General features: G+C 36.1%; 1 protein-coding gene across 6 annotated transcripts in view; it reads right to left on the reverse strand.

Moving 5' to 3' along the window:
- STRN (striatin) overlaps nucleotides 1-22,748 on the reverse strand; it is a 63,677-nt gene that overhangs the window by 19,391 nt on the left and 21,538 nt on the right. For all 6 annotated transcript variants that reach the window (XM_061365846.1, XM_061365848.1, XM_061365845.1 and 3 more), the window contains 5 exons: nucleotides 21,664-21,737; nucleotides 18,434-18,512; nucleotides 16,342-16,506; nucleotides 5,301-5,436; nucleotides 3,337-3,472 (listed from right to left, as the gene is read on the reverse strand). In XM_061365846.1, coding sequence (XP_061221830.1) covers nucleotides 3,337-3,472; nucleotides 5,301-5,436; nucleotides 16,342-16,506; nucleotides 18,434-18,512; nucleotides 21,664-21,737 — 590 coding nt within the window. The remainder of the gene's footprint in view (nucleotides 1-3,336; nucleotides 3,473-5,300; nucleotides 5,437-16,341; nucleotides 16,507-18,433; nucleotides 18,513-21,663; nucleotides 21,738-22,748) is intronic.

Raw genomic sequence — 22,748 nt, forward strand, 5'->3', positions numbered from 1 at the left:
AAATCTCTCTCAAATTGCTTCCCCTGTAACATGATACAGAGAAGAATTCTTCAAGTGTATGGTAGTTGGAGATTTTGAACAACACCTTTTATGAGTTCACATACAAAAAAAGCAATTTTTTCCATCTATGTAAACACTGCATTGAGGCAGCTTAGAAAAAGTAATTTGTGAGAGAAGGGAGGTAATACAGCTTTTCCTCAAGCATATTTATTTTCATGACCATTACAGCTGCAAAATTCTTTTAAATGCACTTTTTGTTTTGCTTTCTTCATTAAAATCTCAACCTTATCATTTAAAAATTAATTCCTTTCAGACTAAGTTTGCTTTGTACATCAATAAACCATTCTAGACCTTTTAAAATATGAACAATAATAAAATTATCCTCAGACTAACATGCAGACACTAAATGTCTGTAGAGGAAGCACAACACTATCAATCACAACCTGAGGGAGCCATTATGATCAGACAGAAAATACACAGCTGGACACATGTGACTATGGGGACTGATTTGCTAGAAATTAACTATGTTGAAAAGACCTAAGGGGTCCTTCTTCAACATTAACTGAAGAAGAATCAGCAGCATACTCATGCAGCAAAGTCCACTGACCATATCCTGGGCTCTATTAACAAAAACGTAGCCAGTAGTGTGAGGGAAGTGATTATTTCCTCATTTGGTATCTGTGAGAGCACACCTTTTATACTACAGTATCGTATTTCTTACACTGAGAAGCCTTGTAAGTATAATGCTAAGCATCTTGTATTGACATAGCACAGCAAGTCCAGCAGAGCCACTAAGATGGTTAAGGCAACTGGAGCAGGTGAGCTAAAAGGACAGGCTGAAACTACTGTGAGCATTCAGCAATAGCAAAAGAGGCATCCTAGTGCTGTCTACAACTGCTCAATGGGCAGGTGCAGGGAAGACAGAGACCGACTCTGATCAGACTTGCATCACAGAAGGACAAAATACTTCTTAACACAGGGACAGTCAAGTACCAGAATACAGAAGACATTCAAGGCCAGGCTGAAGGTGGCTCTGGGCAACCTGATGTAGTTGATGTTATCCCTGCTCACTGCAGGGGGTTTGGATTAGATAAGCTTCTAAGGTCCCTTCCAAACCAAACTAGTCTATGATTCTACTGCCCCTGAAGAGTTTATGGGAACTCCCTTCTTAGAAGATACTTCAAACTTGACCAGAATGTGGCCACAGTAACCTGCTGCAAATGGAAATGAGCAGAAGGTTGGACTAGATGAGCTTCACTCCTCTGAATTCTTCAGTCACGATACTATATTAATGACTGACAGATTAATTCAAGACCCAAAGTCTTGAGGCATTAGTATTTTTGCAGCAGCTATGAAAAGACAGGTATTAATAAGCTGAAGAGAGACTCTAAAAAAGATGGTCTGTGGGCTAAGTCATGTCTTCTTACTACATATGCCCACTTAAGTACTACTAATAATAAAAAATTGCATGAAGAACATTAATGATCAAAACTTACATCAAGAAAAAGTATGAAAAAATAGCCTTGAGAGAAAACAAATAGGTATGATTTCTGGGACCACATTCTAAGTTTTAATCATGCTTTTCCTCCCTGGCTAAACAAGATTTTTTGCTCTCCTCCAACAAAAAAAAAAAAAAAAAATTAATGGATTTATATTAGACTATACTGTTGCTAGAAAAATACTTCATGCATTAATTTTCTACCGACTGTCCCAGGATGCTTCCTGCATCCTACAGGTTCTGTTCAACTTCACAAATGGATCCTGAACTAATATTTAGCAAGTCCTTTATAGTTTTAAAATTACCTGAACACTTCTGAGGACCTTTTAAGCCAAATGGGTTCAACAGATTACTGTAACTGATGAGTAATGCTTCGGATCAAAAAACAAAACAAGGACTTACTCTGTTTGCTTCTATTTTCTTTTTACAACATCACTGTTATATGCTATGTTTAACAGTTTTGCTTAAATCAAATTAATGCGATTCATAATGGCAGTTCCTTGGAGAAGCTTACTCTCATATGCAGTTACCATAAAAGACAGGTTGTGAAACAAGTAACTGAAAAACATGGACATCTGTAACTCAAAAAAACCCTTAATATTTCTAGAAATGAGACTACTACTTTCTGTGACAATTTATTTTTAATGTTAGACTTTTGCATATTTGTACTCAGCTGTCATCAATGAAAGTAAAAATAAACCAGAAGTGTGAATTTGAGAACAAAAAAGTTCCTGTTGGCATACTAACTTTAGTGACACAACAACAGCTACACTTACCAAGTGTAGATGGATAAAATTTTAATATTAAAGAAGATATTGAACAGCCTAATAATTTTTGTTTTTGTAAAAGTGAATAACTTTCCTAAATTTATTTGGTGAACAGAATACTGACTGCTGTATATAATTATAGTGAGACACATCCTCTTAAGCAGAGACTACACCATACTTAACAGTAGTTTGGAATCCAACCAGGAGTTAAACATGGTTCAGTGAAATACAGCATCTCAGAGCTGTTAGCTCATGTGAGAGCACAGCTATGATGGCTTGTCTGTCAAAGTTGCAGTTCCATTATAAAGATAAATTATTTCCCATTCACCTTCCACAGCTCCCTCTGTGTCCACTTACTCTTAAAACCTTCCAGAGCAGCTTAAGGAGAGAATAACTCCCCATCAAGATATTTAACCAGTTTGCTTCCTTCTTCTTTTCCCTATGCAGTATATTTATGCATAATAATAATGTCAAAGTAAAGCACGCTGGCATTCTGGCCTTCAGGATATGAACCTCAAAGGCCAGAGAACAGTCTATGAAATGTCTCTCTCTGACTAGAGGGCTTAAAGATGTATTATTCGGGTAGATTGTGAAAGAAATTTTGAACAACTGAGTAGTAGTACATATCGCCCAAATTGCTAACACACAATGAAAGTACAAGAATTCAGTATTTATGACTCACATTACTCTCTGTATCAAAGTGGGAGAAAGCAAAGACAAACTAGCTTTCATGTTGTAATTTTAAAATACAGATTTATCAGAGCCCTTCATTAGCATGGGCCACTGGAAAAACACATTAAATCCACTCATAAAATTCAAATTCTATCTGCCTTATTATTAAAGAAGACAATGACAAGAGGCATAACCCCTGAAGAATCCTTATATTAAAGCAGTATAAATAAAAAAAGGAGAACATTATGTCAAGAAGACTTCAGTCTGCCAATTATTTACTCTAGGAATACTCAAAAGAAGCTGTGATCATGACAGAGACCTCAATCAAACCCAAGTATTCTTAGCACATTTATTTTTTAAATCCTTCTACACATCGTACAATCCATTACATTTCCTTACCCCAGTCTGTTCCATCTCCTGAACTTCTCGATTCCCCATCACCTTCATCTGAGGTAACTAAAAAGTCAAATTCTTTCAAAGCTTCTTCTGTATCTCTGTCTTCACTGCTGTCAGACAGCACTCTTTTCCTTACAATCTGAAAGGTCAGAATGGAAAACAAAAACAGTGAATTACATTACACACACACCTTTATACTGAGTAGTACTGTCCTGCCTTCTATGCAAAATCCTAAGAAGAAGTTGTTGAAGAAGCAGAAAAGTATGTATTAATAAGCAAATCTGGAATAAGTGTTCAAACTTTTAAGTCAAAATTATATTTTCTGTAGATCTTTCTTCTTATGACAAAACAATTCATAATGAATCTACACTGACCTGCACCACTACTATTTTAATACCTGAAAAGTACAAACATTCTTAATACAGATTAAAAAAAACCCAACAACAAAACCAACAAAAAATTCACAAAACCCACAAACAAAACCCCCAGAATGCTGTAGAAGGGACTGCAGCAAAGCCAAACTCACTCTGCTTCTCTGAAAATTGCCACCTTAAACTCTCACCTCTGAAACCACTCTACATTTGGACCAAAAGACAAGTTTAGGAAAAAAAACCCAACAAACCACAAAACAACTGACAAGACTTCATTCGCTCAGATCTGGCAAAATCAGTCCATCCTGGATACCTCCTCAGATATTACAGGTATTTGAACATGATACCTCCATGTTTAAACTGCAATTCCCTTTCAAATTCAAAAGTAAGCTAGCTTTTAAAAAATCTATCACATTTTGGTAAAAAACAAAATAGATGTATTAATGAAGGACCTCACTATATGCGTTCTGCAATAAATTTAAATTTCTCTCAATAACCAAAACAGACTAGATGCTTTACAGCTATGATACATGAAATCTGTAGTATAAATTTTACTTCTACAGAAAAAAAAGAATTACATTCATCACAATATTTTGACTTGGAACCTTGCTAAGGTTCAGTCTGTAAGGACTTCAATACATAGACCAACATCCCATAGTTCATGCAGATTAATGACTGTTTCCACTAAATACAATGAACCCATTTCAAAACCTGAAGGAATTCTAAACTTCAAGCTTCAATCCTTCAGTAGGCTTATTAAACACACTCTATTACAGATGATTTTACAGAAGAGTCTCAGACATTAGTTCACAGCCGATGGACGATAGGAACAAGTTTACAAAGATTCTCTTTAAAATCTCTTTAAAACTGATGGGTTTAAGTGTTCATTCTTAAAACTCATCACAGAAACAATAACATCCACCTTAACTCCAAATTTCAATTGCTAAGAAACAGCACTCACTGAATAATGACCAAATCGTATAGCAAAGTATAGCTCAAGAGGGAGTTTCAGGTATTTGACTGAATAAACAAACAAAAAAGTTTATTAACTGAATGGTAGAGGTTTTCCAGTTATACTTTTTATTCCTTCCACAACTTAAAGAAAAATATTTCTTTATATTTTATTTCAGTGATATTTCAGTTCTGTAACCTACAAGGATAAATTTCTACAAGTAATTTTAATGTCACTACATTTATACAAATAGTCGAAAAAGAATGCATTTTTGACATGCAACGTTACAAATACTACCTTCAAACTTAGCTGAAAATTGTAAAAAAGGATTCCTGCTACCTTAAAAAATGTATTCAATATATATAAAACATATTAGGCAATATGGAATAGTAGGAAGACAGTTTTAAAAAAAATAATCTTTCACTGAAAACTTAAAGCAATAAAGATGGAAAGCTTAAGTTGTATGCACAAACGCAAAATGCATACATAATCCCTCTTATGCACACATGCTTGGACAGACCATCATAAAGATGCATTAATGATTTGCACGTGTACATACACAGTCAAATACTTTGCTTATAGGCATCTCATTAATCTCACTTTTTCTGTTCTTCGTAACTTTTTCAATTATTTTTTCCACTCACTGTTGCAGTATCAATGATTGTTTTCTCTCTTCCTTCAATATCGTCTTCATCTTCTTCATCACTGAAGTCTGCAGCTGCATTTTCAAGAAACTTGAAGGTCTCTAGCAGAGAGGCAGAGTCAGTCAATTCAGGTTTCCTAAACAACAACAACAACCACCATCATAAGTCAAAAGAAATCGTAACAGTCACTTTTCCAATTACCAGTCTGTTCTGTATTATGATGTCTAATAACACATGACACTAAAATAAGCGTATAGCTAAAAGTGTTTACAGATTAAAAAAATGAACAATTATTCTTCATCCAGCTGCAATTACCAAAACAGACATTCTGATTTTTTTTAATGTGAAAAGCATTTTAAAGCAAGATTCATCTGGTATGTACCCAAAAAGCAACTTCAATACTGATATAACTTCCAATACTGAAAGCCTCAGCAACAAGGACATAAGTTACAGCTACTAAGTTGACCTCCCGTATGTACATCAGGGTACAGGGAAACTTTGCAGCTGCAATGTGATATTCCTCATGTGGCTGGGAAACATCAAACTCTAGCTCTAACAATGCTTAACTTTTCAGACATGGTAAATCTGCCACTATAAAACAATATAATGGGAAAATATCACTGATGACTAACATTTACATAGATGTTAGGATTAAACAAATAAGGAAACGGATGAAGACTGGGTAAATTATGTGTGCACTGGCACAAATTCAGGCAGTGCCTCTGAACGGGAAGTGTAAGGGTTGTTATACTGACAACTGAAGAGGAAGAATACAAGAAGCAGGACTTTAACCATTATTAAAACTCTGATGAAAATACAATTAAAGCAATCCTATAATGAACACCAGGTACCATGTTTTCGATGCAGAAGACACACTTCTCCATCAATCCCTCAAAGATGAAGTGGTGAACAAAATGATTCAGTTTGAATTATAACGATTACTTCCAGTAAAACCTTGTCCATTCTTTATATGACTTTACAGCAGTAAAGACAAGCTTTATTGTTTTTCTTACCTTTAATCAGTAGTCTGTTTTTCATAGCTCATCACTAAATGCACGTCATCTTGATTTTCACAACCACTGAAACAATAGAAGTCTCTCTTTCTTTTCAGAGTTGTCGCTCTAAATTGTCTTGTACAGTCACCCTTATGATCAGCAAGTGCGCTGCTAATGCTACATTTTGGTTTTGCTATGACACATTTCAAAAGGTTCAATTAACTAACAAGCCTATATAGCATGGCCTTTTAAACTCCCTGAAGTGTAAATGTCCGATCATCCATCAACCTCTTATCCCAGTGTTTCTTCATAACACTTTTCAAAGGTTTACTGCAGAGAACATCTAAGGGCAAAAGCTCTGATGGGTAATAAGGCATGATAAGCAACACATTTTCTTCTTTACACAGTTCTCTATTCGGGCACTTCTATGCTCACATGACAGCAGGAGTGGCTTCTTGATAGCCCCAGTATGTCTGCATCTCATTAAGACAATTTGCTATTCTACCCTTTTCTCATTTATTCATCTTCACTGCCAAAAAATACCAATAAAGATTTCACTTGCCATTAGAAATTCCACATACACAGCTCCATAATATACTGTGTTGTACAGTATGTTTTTATGGTCACTGGTTTTACTGAGAATATTCCTTCCACTTTTCCCTATCTTATCTTAAATAAGAACAATCTCAAACATGCTTCCTGCAGTATTTTGACCCTCTTGTTTCTATGGCAAATCTGAAAGCAGTCTGGAATATTTTAATTTTTCCTTAAGTAATCACTACCTTGCGAGACTATAATACCTCATGAACCTGTAGCAATAATGTACATTTTTACACAAATCATATGGTACTCTTATTTTGCTGTTCCAACACAAAAATCCTGGGAAGACAAAATTTGTAATGTGCTTCACTTGACTAACTTCTTGATTTTCAGCATATTCTGTGTTTCCTGATCAACTTTTAGATGACTAAAACATTGTTTTTTCCTCTATATTTTGCCATGTAAAAATCTACCATGTAAAAACATCACGGCTGCTAACCTACATTAGCAACTATCAGACATCCTAAAGTAAACAGCAATGTATGAACTAGCAACAAACAGAATAGAAAATGCTAATCAACAGAACTGGCTTTAAAGAGACAGATACCCTTCTACAGGTACAAGTATATGCAGTAATTCACATCTAGACTTGGTTCTGTACTCATCTGACCTTAAATCAGGCCCACTCACACTGAGGTTCAAAGTGAGCAGCCAAAGAGAATGCTAAAACTTTAAGTACCTGATCTGAATTCAACTGTCTCATTAATAATTGCATACTTAAGAGGGTCGGATATATTTCCATTTACATGGGGGGTGTGTTGGAGGGTGGGGTAGAAGGCATCTCAGGCATTGAAAAACACAGTAGTTTATCATGTATTTCAAAACTTCTGCACAGTACAAAAAATGTACCAAGTCAGCACAGTACCACAAGAGACTATTTGTACTACAGCAGAACTTCCAAGAAAGAATTCAAAAGAACCAAAAAAAGTAAACAGAAGTGCAGAATATTAGAAATATTTAAAAGTTCTACAGAGAAAAAAGCTTCAAGCTGACAGACAGGTTGACTTGCCATACTGTACCTCAATAAATTTTAGCAGTCAAATAAAAAATAACTGTATTTTAGCATCTGTTAGCAGCACATAAACATAATGCATTTAAATATTACTGAAAGCATAAACACTTAGGAATACTATAAAATTTATCCAAGAAAATGTCTGGCCTTAGCTAATTTATATAATGTACTTTGATGGCAATTTGAAGCTTGCCTGTTTCATTATTTTCCATCTGTTAAGTTTGTTTCTCTTTATGGAATCATTGATAAAGCAACATAAAGCAGAAGTGGCAAAAAAATACTCAGAGATAGTGTAGATAAATTACTTTAAATTCCATTTTAGGAAAAGACACAAAACTCAACATTTCCAGGGCTTCTGTTGTCTAGAATACTTCTTAAAATATTAATGGGTGAAAAAAAATAGAATGGAGCTCCCAAGGCAAGGACTAATATAGGAATTAACATTAGATACACTAATACACTAATTAGTATTATAGACATGAGTGAAGCAAGACTATGGCAAGGTTCAGGACCTGCTGCAAGTAAAGGGAGACAAAAAAAAACCCCACAAAGGTCTCAGAAAAAAAAGCCAAAACCACAAAGGTCTCAGAAAGGATAATTCCCCTTTATTGGGTTGTTCTAGATCAAAACGTGTTAAGGGAGAACATAATTTTCAAAGTGCAAGAACTCAGGCATTGCTTTTTCCTTCCTCTGCAGCCATACTGACTAAAGAAAAACCGCTAGGGAAGAACAAGCCAAAAAACCCAGACAGCAGGAGCAGCCACAGAAGCTGCCAAAGCAGAGTGCATACAGTAACCAGATTTTGGCAGGACTTTCTCAACCCTGTGCTCCTTCAGCTGCTTGTCCTGACTCTCCTTCCTGCTACTCCTTCCTCAGTCGTACCTTGTACGCTACAACCACAGCACCCTTGCATGGTTTTCTCCCCAGTACCTAACCTTGCCTTCTTTCCTTGAGGGTTCATCCCAGTTGACTTACCAATTCCTAAGTGAACCTTAATAAGTAAGTTAGTAAATAAATAAATAATTAGCTAATTTAATCAATATAACATCTTCTATGAGATACTGTTAACTCTACATTATATCCTCCTCTCCAGTAGTGTTATTCAATGAGACAGCAAAGGTTTTGGGGCAGAGAGACTACCCTGTACTTACTGCTGCTTAAAATGGAAAATTTTTGTTACAAATGGGCTGGTAACTGAAGTACTTACCTCCGTTAAAGCAACGTAAACCTGAAATCACAACACTGTTTTTCTCCTCGGGAGAAGTTGCCGGAATTTTCTGACACTGAAAATCCCATCATCTCATCCCAACTTGTATTTTACAAGCTGTTCAGTTCAGATTTGTCTTAACCCCTTGCACCTCAAGACTAAACCCAATAATAGTATCTTCCTATGGAATCTAAGAAATACGATCTGTGGATATTCCACATGTACTACTTCTGCCCTACAGTGACACAGCTCAAGACAACTATTTCATGTAAAAATCTAACCAGCCCTGACATCAAATTACTCGCAGTTTTACAGAATGTATGGTATTCGATTTGCTCTCAACACTGAATATTCAGGATCTTAACACAAATCCTGTTTCTTACTGAGTGAAAAGTAGAAACCATAACCTAAGGGAAAGGTGAAGCTGTTATGTGGAAACTAAACCAGCATATTGATCATAACTTTCCTGCTCCCAGCATGATCCAGAATGTTTCATATTGCAAAGTCAAGTTTAACTTACACTAAAGCCACATTACAGACACATATTCTCTTCGTAATCAACACATTTAATATTTCTCTCACTATCTTCTTCTTTGTTGATAATAATTCTTGTGGGTCTGTGGTCATGGCCAGGGAGACACTCAGATTGTTCCCATGAACAGCTCAGCCACAAGGCCATATTGCATTGGTCCTACTCACTCCCCCAGATGAAAAAGTAGAGGAGTTTTTGGTTTGTTTGTTTTAGCCAAGACATACAAAAATTATCTTAAATAAAACCAGATTTTATTGATAAATTCAGAAGCAGGAAGAAATACCAGAGTAAATCTAAAAAAACCACAAGTTCAGCTTAGGCTGAGAAATGTTTCTGGGGGCCTGTAACAGGCAAAAGCCTGTTATGACCCAGCATTCAAAGAGCTATTCTAGCAGTCTCGAGCCATTTTCTTTGGCTCAGCTCTTCTTACTGTCAAAATGCTCTACTGCAAGGTCATAAGTTTTATTAATTCTCCACAGAATCTACTTATTTCATGTTTTAACACAGTCTTTTCAATGTGGCTAGTTGAGCTATTTCAAAATGGATGAAATAAATAAATACATGCAAATTCAAATGTATTCCTTTCTATCAGGGCTGTCTTTAAGAACAGTTTGTTAAATCTTCCATACCATGCAAAATCTTTCATAGCACAGCACAGAAAATGTCAAACTAATAATTTATAAAACTATGGAACACTTACAATCAGCAAAATTTACAAACAAGGAACATGGGACAGGCTAACAACCTCTGAAACCTCTTACGAGTTCACAGCACACAATGCAAGAAACAGTGCAATACATACTACAACTGGTAAGCAACACTTACAAAATGGTTTGGATATAAACTGGAATCGTGAAGGAATGCAACCTAAAAAGGAAAGGCCACTTCTGCCAAATCTAGTCAGATAACTATATGTCAAATAAACAAGCTTTTTAAAGAATAAAAATTAAAAATAAATTCAGTGTCTGAAGAACTGGAGTAACCTCTCATAAGGTACTTCTCCATCCACGACCCCTCTCTTTACTTCTCTCTCACCCACTGCAAACCTCCTCTGTCTCCTTCTCCCCATTCCTTCTATACCATGACTCTTATCTGACATTTCCAAGAAGCATCCCTCCAGCCTTTAAAGTCATAGATCTGTGCCAATGAAATTAAAACAGTGGTCCACTGGTACTACTTTCTTCACATAAAACCCAAATTTATCTTCTTTTCCATCTCCCCCAAATTTAATGCATCTGTTTGAAGTATCCAGGCCTGGCCTAAATCAGGTACCTTTGAAATGCCTATTAGGTCACTGCAAGGTGGAAGCAGGGACAAACAGGAAAAAAGTGTAAAAAAACCCCCCACCAGTAAAAGGAATATGGCAAACAGATTTTGGATATTTTTCTTTTTGTAATTCAGTATTATATTCTCACATACTATTTTGGAAATCTTTTTCATGGCAGATGTTACCTTGAGTTTTTAAATTCAGAGATATTTTAACAAATAAACCATTTTATAAGCTAGTCAACACACAACATTCATCAGCCAGTATGCAGCATTTCCATTACATGGGTCAGTGTTAATAGAATTTAGAGATGCAAAAAAGTTATTAATGCCTTCTGGTACAGAAAGGCGTTAATTCACTGAAGTGCCAGTTGGAATGATTTGCTGAACATCATAAAGGTAAGGTTTTCAGAATGTTTCATTTTAATCTTTGGAAAGGTCTCTGGATTTGCTGAAGTGGTGAGTTTTGATACCTTTTTTGCCCAAGTAAAATATAGGCAGTGGAAGCCATATGTGGTTCAATAGAATAAAAAAGGCATTACATCAGTTTCAGAGAGAGACTGATATATCACTCAGGACTATTCTTCTTTAAAAAGTTCCTATTGGCAATTTAAACATAGCTCTAATGATCGAAGCCTTAGCAAGAACTCAGATAATGTACTTATGGTGTTTTATATATATATATACACACATCCATACATATGTGTTTACATACACACATATGCTTAGTATACCCTCATTCCTTTCTAGTTCTATTCCTTTATTCTGTTTGCTTCCACTCATGTCAAATAGTATCCAAATACACACATTCAAGAAAGTAAACTAATTTGACTGTTTACATTCCAGTCAGTAAGATAAAGCCATTAAAAAATGAGGTAATAAGTGAACTCAAGATACTTAAATACTCTCATGTTTTCAAGGCTACAAGTGACATTTGCAGGCAGCTTTCATTTCTCTTCAGTTTGCTGGGGGAAAGCACCCATTCCCCTGCACTTAACACTGCAGGTGTTAAGAATTTAAACCACTATTATAAAGTTATTATTTTAGTATGTATTTTTGAGTCCAGTCATGCCAAGTGGTACTTATCTTTCGTAATGCAAGTGAGCGGATTGAAGAAACTGAAAACAGATTCCCTTTCAAAATCCGTGAAATAACTGGGAACAGGACTATATCTATCTCAGGTTATCATAGCAACATTTCATTTATGGAATCAAAATCTTGCAGGATGCATTCAAAATCCACAGGATATCTTGAGTGCTAAAGTTTTCAAGAGGATCTGTACATTAGCAAATAAATAGGCAATGTAAGAATACAGTTTTGGCCACAGATGTAGCAGCTAGTTACACATAAAGACTACGCTACTTCACCTAACAGTAAGAAGAGAAGCTGATTTGGCTTTAAAAAACTTTCAGACAACAGTGGTTTGCTCATCACTTTACCAAAAGAATTAAAAAACCCCAAAGAGGTGGGGGCAGCTCTGTAGGTTGTAACTGCAACCTTCTAAGACATACAAAAATTAATCTGAGAGACATGAAGGATCGGATGTCAATTTTCTAAAATAACTGGAGCCTATCAGAATTCAAGTCACAATTTCTGCTGCAAATAAATATTATTTTCTTGAGTGCATTACAGTATCTACTGTACTGGTATAAGAGGCAGGATGGTACAACTGGTGTAACACACAATTCATAAAAATTTGTAAAAGACACAGTGAGCTGAGCAGAGGAGGAATATCGTCCCTACCCACCACAAAGTACACACTTCACTCATCCCTGGAGTCAGAAAAAAATGCCAGGGCTTACCCTTACAACAAAGTGTCTGCTGTTGTCAGAAGCACAGTGAGAGGTAGCTCCGACGTATTGCTGAAGAAGGCTGAGCAGCAGCACCAAGCACTATACACAGATTAATGGATTTACACAAAAAATCATGCTAAAATCAGACTGTTGTGAAGTACGCCAGCTTTTCTGTTCTTTACTGGAATTTCTCTCAGTACCAATTTGGTTTGTTCTACAGTACTTTCATTTCAATGAGAAAGTATTGGTTGATTACCAACAGACAACTGTTAAAGCATAAGGGAAGTTTTGTTTCCTTTTTCCATTACGTCCTCTCTCCTCCAAGAAAGGTAACCATACAGCAGCATAAAAACATCAAAAACCTTTTTTTTCTCTTTTTACTTTCTTTGGGATTTATCTCAAGTGTTCAGTTGTACAGAAGGCAGTTTAACAAACCTGTTCTTTTTGCAATTTACATTACTATATGGAAAAATCTTTAAGGAAATTTAAAGCTAGTGTGCCTTTCGGTGTCCTATTCCTGAAACACATCATTGTATCCATACTCCTTCTGGTTTTCACTGTGCCATTTTCTCCTCTATTGTATGCTATCTTTGTCACATTCATCCACATTCGTTACAAACTCTTACTGATTTGTCTTCATTGTTCCTCACCCATAAGGTTTCTCTTTATTCAATCACCATACTCCACTTCAATCTGAGTCTCATCTGGACCCACAATATTATGCAGTTCTTCTGACATCAAACAACTGAAATGTTCCAAGAGCTGCATTTTCTCACTTTAACTCGATTTGTTTCCATGCACTACATTTTCTCCAGTACTCTGCTCCTTAAATGTAACTAAAGCATCTTCAGGTTGACCACTAGCCTCAGACTTGCTAGTAGACATTTGGCATCTATGTTCATTAAATGTCTTGAACCACAAAATTTACCAAATTGCATTGGCTTGAGCAGTTAACAGGCTTCTGCGGTGACAGCAAAGCATTCTACAAAGAGTTTCACTGTACCCATACAGCTACATAGGACTACACAGCACCTTCCATCTGCATTTTAATTTGCAACTCTCTTAGTGTCTGGTGGTTCTGGCAAACATACATGTCTTTAAATTTCCTGGGACTGCACTAAGGCTTTGGTTGGTTTCCTGTTCTTCCAATCTCTCACTGTAACTTTCCTCTTCTGCCACTACCAAACTGCAGTCATCGCACTCCTTTCAACCATACAGGCTTGGGTTGGACCCAATCCTCTTCTCACTTTACATTCACACTAGGAATAACAAGAGGTTGATAAAAGAACTGCTAATCTTTTTGCCTTCCCCATAAGCAGTCTAGCACTGGTAAGGTCGCTGCAAAGAGCGTCCCTACCTCAGCTGTGACCTAGAATTTAGCTGAGCCACTTAAATTTTTCTCAGTTCTGCCAACCAGGTAGAAAAGCATCAAATTAAGTTTTCTAACAGTAAGAATTCCAATTGGGATCAGGAGCAACATCCATGTGCCTTAAATTTTAGTCACACATTCAATGCTAAAACTCTTTAGAAAACTCCCTCTTCTACATGTTTTAATGCTGACAACAGATGAGGCAGGTAACAGGTAAGTATGAGCTACGTGAGAACATCTCATTTCTGATTTTCCATCTGCCATAAAGCTGCACTTCGAAATCTGAAACAAGTGATGATGCAGTTGGGAGGAGGTGAACAGTGCCACGTGCCACGGAAACAGTGAGATGTAACATTTTACAGTACCTAGTAGCACAAGATGAAATGCTTGTTAAACAACAGGCAGTCTCTGCCAGGAAAAAAGCCACAGAATGCTTCCTGCATGGAAAACTGAAATAAGTGGTCTGAAAGTGTACTTGAAACAGCCAGAAGAATCACAGTATTGAAAGCTAGTACGGAGGTTGACCAAGGAATTTTAGTAAAATCCCAACTTCTTCCTCTCAGTGAGGGACATCTCAGCAGACATCCACAAACTCAAAATCACCATAGGCACATCAATCTTCACAAGTGAATGAGAACCCTGGAAAATTCTTCCACTGTAAAACCCTGGAGTCATTTTTCACACAACACGTATCAAAATGTTTCCCTAAGCTTTCTAACACTGTCTGACATCTTATGCATCACAAGTGAGATGAAAGAGTTCCTCTAAGCATGCAGCCTGACCAACCTTGCAGCTGACAAGCTTGCAGAGCCACAATAGAAGGGAAGCCGTTTTTCTCCATCAGTAAATATCCTCAGTCATAGGGTAGACTAGAGTGTTAAATTTCAGATCTACCCAGAAAGCAAGTAGATAGGCAAGAAATGCAAATGCATCCAAAACTGTGGTCCAACTGTGGTCATCTATCAAATAACTACCTTATAAATATACTAATTTCAAAACTGAAGACATTTAAAGAAACTTTAAAGTGTAAAAGCTTTATTTACCCACTGTCACCTGAGAAGAAGCAACCTCTTCACCAGAAATCAAACTAAAATCATGCCTGTAATATATCAAACATTCCTTGCTCTTCAAAAATAAAGCTGCTGTATGTAAATGACATGGCTTGTCAGCTACGTAGGGGCACAATGTATTTTAGTAGCTTGCGGGTGTTCAAATTTTCCACCTCACAGCACTGAATTTAATTACATAACAATGAACCTCTGCCCTTATGTAACTTGTTGGCCTGAAGTTGCTGCAGCTATCTGCTGGGTATAATGAAATTTTACAAATCGTTTGTAGAAGTCAGAATGTGCCATGTAACGGCATCAGACCTTAGAAAATAGAGGTCTTGAATTTTGCCACATCAGTATGGAAAAGGAAAAAAGAAAAAGCGGGAAAAGAGGGAGAGTATTTCAGGAAATCTGTGCTTGCTGATGCAGCCCAAACTACTGGGAATAGCTACCTCATGTACTGTTGAGATAAACAATTCATTTTCATTATTTTCCAAGTTTTGCAGTATCTGAAACAAGAACAGACTGTTTTCCTGAAGCCTGTACAGTTCAGTTTCAGATTTAACTCGTTTTTTTTTTTAATCCGCATGAAAATGAGAATAAAATGGAAAAAAGCCTCTTATGTTTTCAATGTTACTTACACGCAAAAGTATGTATAACAAGCCTTTACTCTCCTTGAATAACTTGTATTAGTATTGGAAATACCGAAAGACCAAAATGAGTACCTTACCTTTTGGTCATATTGACATGTGTATATGCATTAGTGGAAAATCAGAAATACAGAAATCAGAATGTAACATGCGACTTTTTCAGACCCGCTCAGAAAAATCCTGTAACTCATATAATTTATGATGTCACAGAACAGAAAAGCAAAGCCTGTAATTGATATATTAAAGTCTGCAGCAACGAAAATATGTGATTAACCTGAAACAACACTAACATTTAAGCACTTAGCAATCATATCTCAAAAGAGGCTTGATTTGACTTTGTGTTGCCGTCCAACTGAAAAAAAAAAAAAGTCAAAACCAACTTATGGTGCTTTTAAGCTGTGAATCCAGAGTTATTTCCATGCTTATTGCTTAATGTAATAAAATTAGCTAGAATTGCTCTAATCTCCAACTAAGGAAAAAATCTTGAAATCTTCTCAGGAAACAAAAAATTGTTCTGGACCATTAAGTCATTTATGCAGAAAGATAACAATGTCATCTTGATGCTTACCCAATCATTGTGTTTTCTTTTATCTGGCCCTCTGTGCCATTCACCATTGGCTCTTGATTTCTGTTTTCCTTCTCTGAAGCATCACTTGAGAGGCCCAATAAAGTTCGTACTCGTTTTGACTTCACATCCAATATCGTGTCGGTGTAGCCCACTTCTTGTAGGTATCTGTAGGAATAGAACTCATGCTAATCTTCTATGCACATCTCTTATTCAAAACAGTAAATGAAAACTTCTCCCTAACCTCATCTTCAACCCTTTTGCTAAGCAAAGTATGGTGCTGTGCTAATGAAACATGCTTATAAATCATCCTGTACCAGCTGCAGAGGGATCGCCTCTTGCAGTACCAGCCTCTACAGTCACTGAAGAAAAAAAAAACCCACAAAAATAATCAAAGAGCCTAGCAGTCAGAGGTTGTACAATACGTTATTCATTCATTTACTAAAATGGGTGGAAAAGCACTATTAAAATATTTACAACTGGCTCATAAAAATCATCAGTTACATGTACAACGTGATCATTTTATTCAATGCATGGAAACTACATGAAGGCTGACAAGAAGTATCAGATACGTTCCTTATGTAAGCATTATTAAAAAACTAGAAAACAGAGGGAATCAACAAACGCTGTAGCCATAACTACTAATAAGAGTTGTTATTCACACATTTTGATGAAATCTTTGTCTTGCCTTTTCCATATTTTCCAATGGATCTGCAAAATACTGTTGTGCACGTAAGGGCTGGAATCCTGGAAAAATGTCTTTGTCCTTTCTCCTTTCCTCTGGAATACAGAGCTAATAGTACTGCCTTCCCAGGGGCACTGGATTGATTAAATGCTCGATACTTTAAAGGACTTGAAAGAGGGGAAATGCTATTTTACAATAACAGCTGTTACAGATCAAGGACATGCACTTTTCCTGCAAGAACATTCTCCTCCAATTATTTAACAATATCCTCTACATAACTACATTAGGAGAGAAATACTGACTGTTGGCTATATAAAAATCAAACAAGTCACCTACACAAAACAAAATCCGTCAGCAATATGCATGCTGTATTCATTACTGTATCATTTATTAATTGTGCTGAGAAGGAATGACTTGTCTTCAAAATAAGTGATCCAAGTCAAGTTCACTATATTTAGGTAATATTTTATATTAATAAAATATTTAAACATTGATAGTTTTATTTATTTGTATTTCAACATACATGCAAAAATTTGGGCTCTTGAAAAAGAAAAGCATGTACAAGCCATCCAGCAGACAAATTCAACTTCTGCATAATTCCTTAGGAAAAGGTCTTTTAATATAAGCTCTGGACTGTCCTTACTGTCTCACTTCCCTCTCATTTAACCCTCTGTATGACACACACACACACACAAAACTAAAAACAAAAGCTTTCCTAGCTGATTAGAAGACCTTAGAATCTAACTATCAGCATAGCTGATGAAGCAAATCCATGAAAAAACAGTTCGAGACATTCTGATGAGAGGTCTTCAAGAAATCTCATCAATTTAAACTGCAGGTTATAACCCAGGCAAAAAACCGACATAAAAATGTGAGCAAATATCTTGGAAATTGACCAAATATCTTGGAAATTGACTCATTATGACCACAATTCAAAAAATAATTTAGACTAACAGACATTTGCTTCATTGAGATGAACTGAGAATTAGAAAACTTCTAATCCAATCTTCTTTACTGAACCTGAAGCAGGCCAAAACAAAAATTGTTCCTCTCCAACACTAGTCTGTATTTTACATTGGTCTTAAAGAATTATTTGTGCTTATTGGTTTATTGCAAAGTGTCATGACCCACTGTTTGCTCAAGCAGATTGTTTTATTATATTGTGTAAAGGAAAAGCAAAGGAAATCAAGTGTTTGTGATTTGACAAGGCTTCATCTCTGAAGTTCTGAAATATTAAAACTTTCAAAACCTAGGAAAAGTAGGGCAGAAGCTGAATGAATCTCATCACACACACTAGCTTTTCTTGAAAGAAAATCTAACAGAAAAAAACTCAAATACCACCATCATCACATTTCATTACTAGATTCTTTCCCTTGCATTTGTTATCCGAGTCCCTTTTTCAACACTTACTGTCTTAGCAGCTGTCGTCCTTGTTTCCATATTAGCTGACTGTTCTGTTGTGGCTGAATCTCTGTCTCATTCCCTTCATCTGGAAAAGATTATTTTATTATGAACATTTTTTTCCTTGTCCTACTTCTTAAAAAGATGCCCATCCACTTGAAAAGACAAAAGTAATTTTTACTAAAATGTCTATGAATGGTTTAATAACAAAATAAAAGATTCAAAGTACCAATAATCAACCAATCAAGAGGCAAAAAAAATGCATATAGCACATAATTACAGTACTACATACACATAAAAACTGCCAGGTACATTCTACTGTGCAAGTGCCAGTTCCACTATTCATCAGTTGCTTCCCTTCTGCCTCACATCCAAAGTCCCATCTTACTCCTTTCTCTACAAGGGCACATAATCACATAGACAATCTGGAGTTCCATTTTTGCATTAACCTTCCAATATAAATGCTGCTCATAATTTCAGTTTGAATACAAACATCTTTAGCTGCTCCCAATATAAAATGCAACTGCATCATTATATCCATTTACAACTCACTGTCCAACTAATTTCCTTAATATTTGACAGTTCAACATAAAACCAACATACCTACTTGCTTTAAATTTGCCCGTATTTGTATTAATTAGCTTTGTGGTTGTGGAAAAAAAATACAACAGTGGCTGTTTACTTTTTATCCTGAAAAAATGTTGAAAAATTTTCACCACGTTTTCCACAACCATATATCTGATCCAAACAGTAATACTCTAGGAGAATCCACAAAAAAACTCTGTGGTTGTTCTGGTGAGAAACCTATCTGAATGCTGGCAACCAACAGCTACATATTTATTCTGTATATAGCGTCATACTACATGATGGTTGGGGTTTTTCCTCTCCTCCAGGAGACACATAAGCATATACTTCCCAAGATAAAAGATCTTGGTTTATTATCTACGAAAGCGTCTATGCAACTTGAAACCCTTGTGGTCCAAACACTGAAGGATGAACAATCTTCTTGTGTAAACAAAGATTAAGAACCAGAAAAACCTGTAGTATAATCATATGAGTAACTTCGTATGTGATGTGGGAAAGCTACTGTCCTTACTGGGAAGTCATTTACCTTTGTACAACTGTATTAACACCACACACACAAAAAAAACCACCACCCACCCAAAGATCAAAGAATAATCGGAATTCACATGCAAGGAGAGCCATATGAATTTAATCCATTTCCAACTGACAAATTAATTTAACAGCAGCCATAGGAAATAATCAATTGCGCCATGATTTTCTGATGACAACTGAACACAGCTAGACCCAATGGACAACTACGAAAGCTCAGTCATGATTTAATTGTTATAGAATGAGGTAAATCTGCCTGAAATTTCCTTTTGAAAGCAAAACCCCTTCTTCCAAAGGCACAATTAAGTACATATACAGGCAAGAACTCTCTTTCATTTAGCGTCCTCAAAACTGACCACTGCTAGCAGCAGCAGTTTACAGATGAGAAGGTATTTGTATTATGAGCTAATAACAACAGAAGATACCACAAGCAGTTAAAAAAAGAAAAAATAAATAAAAAGGCATACCTTTATCAAGAGATTGAACTCTCTTCTAAACTGTACTACTGACCAAGTCAGATCTCCCCAAGAGATCACAAAGAAAACAAACAACAAGGACTCATTTGGAAGGACTACTAGAAATAGTTTCACTTTTTTTCCTGACTGGGCAGGAAAAACAGAAGGGTTTGGGTGGTGGAGAGGTCAGACACAAATATACAAGTATCTACCAAAGGCAACTCTAAAAGGAGCATTAACAAATCTTCTTTTTTAAGTGTGTACCTTTAATCAGTCCAGATTTGATACAGAATTGTACATTTCCAGTAGCAATGTATATAGAATGCAATGGGATACATCACGATAATGGATTTTTAACAAATGTAATTCCACTAATGTCCACTTCGCAGCACTGGCTAAGGCTCTTCTGGGCAAGTCAGCCCTTGCACTACATTCCTCAGCTGGAAACTGAAGCAACATGCTAGAGCTGCATCTTGAAAAAGCACAAAAACCAAGGATGTCTAGGATCTTGGTATGATCAGGACAAAGTTTCCTAGTGGTCCAGATACAGATCAGGGTCGTCCACTTAGTAACACCAAATTAAACTATTACTTCAGTTAAGGAAATAACCTTGATAATGTGAAATAAAAGATCTCAAAACCTCATTCCATCTTGGACAATAAAAGCCTGGTGTAAAGTTTCATCAGTTGGCAAGGGGTTGGATTTTTTTGTTTCTGTTTTAATGACCTTCTGAATCCAATAAGGTAAGAATTAACCATAAGAGCAAACAAGACCATCCCTTTCACAAACCAAGTGACAGAGCTGAGGTCTGCAGACTTTCTATAGTCTTCCTTTATGTACAGGTGGTTCTAGTTTTGTTGCTGTAGTAGGAACATCAGGAGACTGAGATATAAAAATCATCACCTATTACTTTTCTTTTCAAGGCTTTGACCTATAAGCTGATCTCTCTGCTCCTTTTTTTTTTTTTTTCCCTCGAGGAAAGATAGGGACATAGAGAGAGGGATAAAAGGTAGTAATTTAAATTCTTAATTCCTCAAGTTCAGTGCTTAAAACTGTGTGAAGTAGAAGTAAACTCTAAGAGATGCAAGCTCCAGAAAAACAAATCAGCTTTCCAGGGACCAAGGTGTAAAACTGTCCTCTCACAGCATGGCACTTAAAGTTAGTTGTATGCATTTCCAACTGTCACTGGAATTTTGTAAGTAAATTCCCACTCTCAAACTCTCACGTGTAATATGCACTTTCATTACTTTTTTGCCTGGAATACCATTCAAGTAATTGAAAATATTACGTACTATACATTCCACATCCTTTTGACATTAACTTCTTGTTTAGAAGAATTATTCAAAGACAAAAGGATTCTGTAGCTAAAAATCCAGTATCTCCCTGTTCCAAAACACCCATATACATTACAAGGAAGAAAAAAAAATTATTCTCTCAAGTAGCAGTTTGTTGGTTTGGGTTTTGAGGGCTTTTTTTAATCTAAACTCATTTATTAATAAGACTCTCGAGAGCATTAGCATATATTTTTTATTTTACAGGTGTAAAATACAGTCTTTATTAATTATCTCTATTCCCACCAGCTTATTTTATTAACACTGTCACTTCAGCATTTACACAAACCACACTCAAGCTCTTATGCTAATAATGAGCTCATTCTTAATAAATTCTTACCAGAATCATAGTTTGGTGGCTTCATATCTCCCTGATTCAATTCTGTGCCATATTTTAATTTGTGATATTTAGCCCTGAAAGAAAAAAAATAATGAACTATTAGTACATTTAAAGGGTATCTCTGAACATACAAATGTCACCTGTCTTGAGAAGCCACTCCTTTCTTCCAGGCTAGGAACAAAACAAAGGAAGCAATTTCAGCAGGACTTCAGATACGTAATTTTTCTTAATCATTTTTTCCAAGGTTGGCACATAATTGCAAAATGAATACCGATGAAACACAGGGATCAGTGGACTGCAGATTTTACAAAATGTTCTTGCTACAGGTTTCCTCCCTGTGGACAAGCTATACTCTGTTTCCCTCCCCACCCCTTTCTTTTTTAGTGATCACTATGAAACTTTTCTTTTTCCCAGTTCAATGCCATCTACTTCATATTCCATATTGTCACCTCAATTAAGCAAACCTCAGTTTTATTATTTGAAGTGCTGTGCTTTCCAACAGCAGCAGGAATTGGTTGGAACTATTCTACACCAGATGTAGCACTGACAGCATCCCATGCAATATAATCACAGTAAGAATAGCTAGAAGAAAAACAAAATGGTTTTTAATTTTAAAATCTTCATCCTACAGAGTCACTGTCTATAAGCTTTTTAAACACACAAAAGAATGCTTACAAAAGCATTACAATGCACATGTAAGTTATTAAAAATTCATTAGTCTTATAACACAGTAACACAGAAACAGAGGTAAAGAGAGCCTCAACCAGTTTCACAATCTGTTCCCCCCTTCTCTTGCACTCACTGTAACTTTTGTTTCTATGATTGCTTCCTCCCAAACATGAAAACTTAAGGCCACTCAGAAAAACCTAATTCCCTACAAAGTTTTGTAATCATTCATAAAGGGATAGAAAAGTAGCATTCATACTAGTTCCTACACTGAATAAAAAGCAGGTAAGAATTCAGGCAATGCTGGGCGTGCAGCCTGTCTGTAGTGGGACAACACAAGCACACACATACAGCTCCAATGCAGATGTATGGAGCTAGGTATAAAGCAACAAGATCCAGGCCACAAAAGATAAAAAGAA

This window comes from Neopsephotus bourkii, unplaced genomic scaffold (genome assembly GCF_033783945.1).
Source record: "Neopsephotus bourkii isolate Nb327-2 ecotype Australia unplaced genomic scaffold, CSIRO-AGI_Nbou_v1 NB_1292, whole genome shotgun sequence".
In the NCBI taxonomy this organism is placed as follows: Eukaryota; Metazoa; Chordata; class Aves; order Psittaciformes; family Psittacidae; genus Neopsephotus; species Neopsephotus bourkii.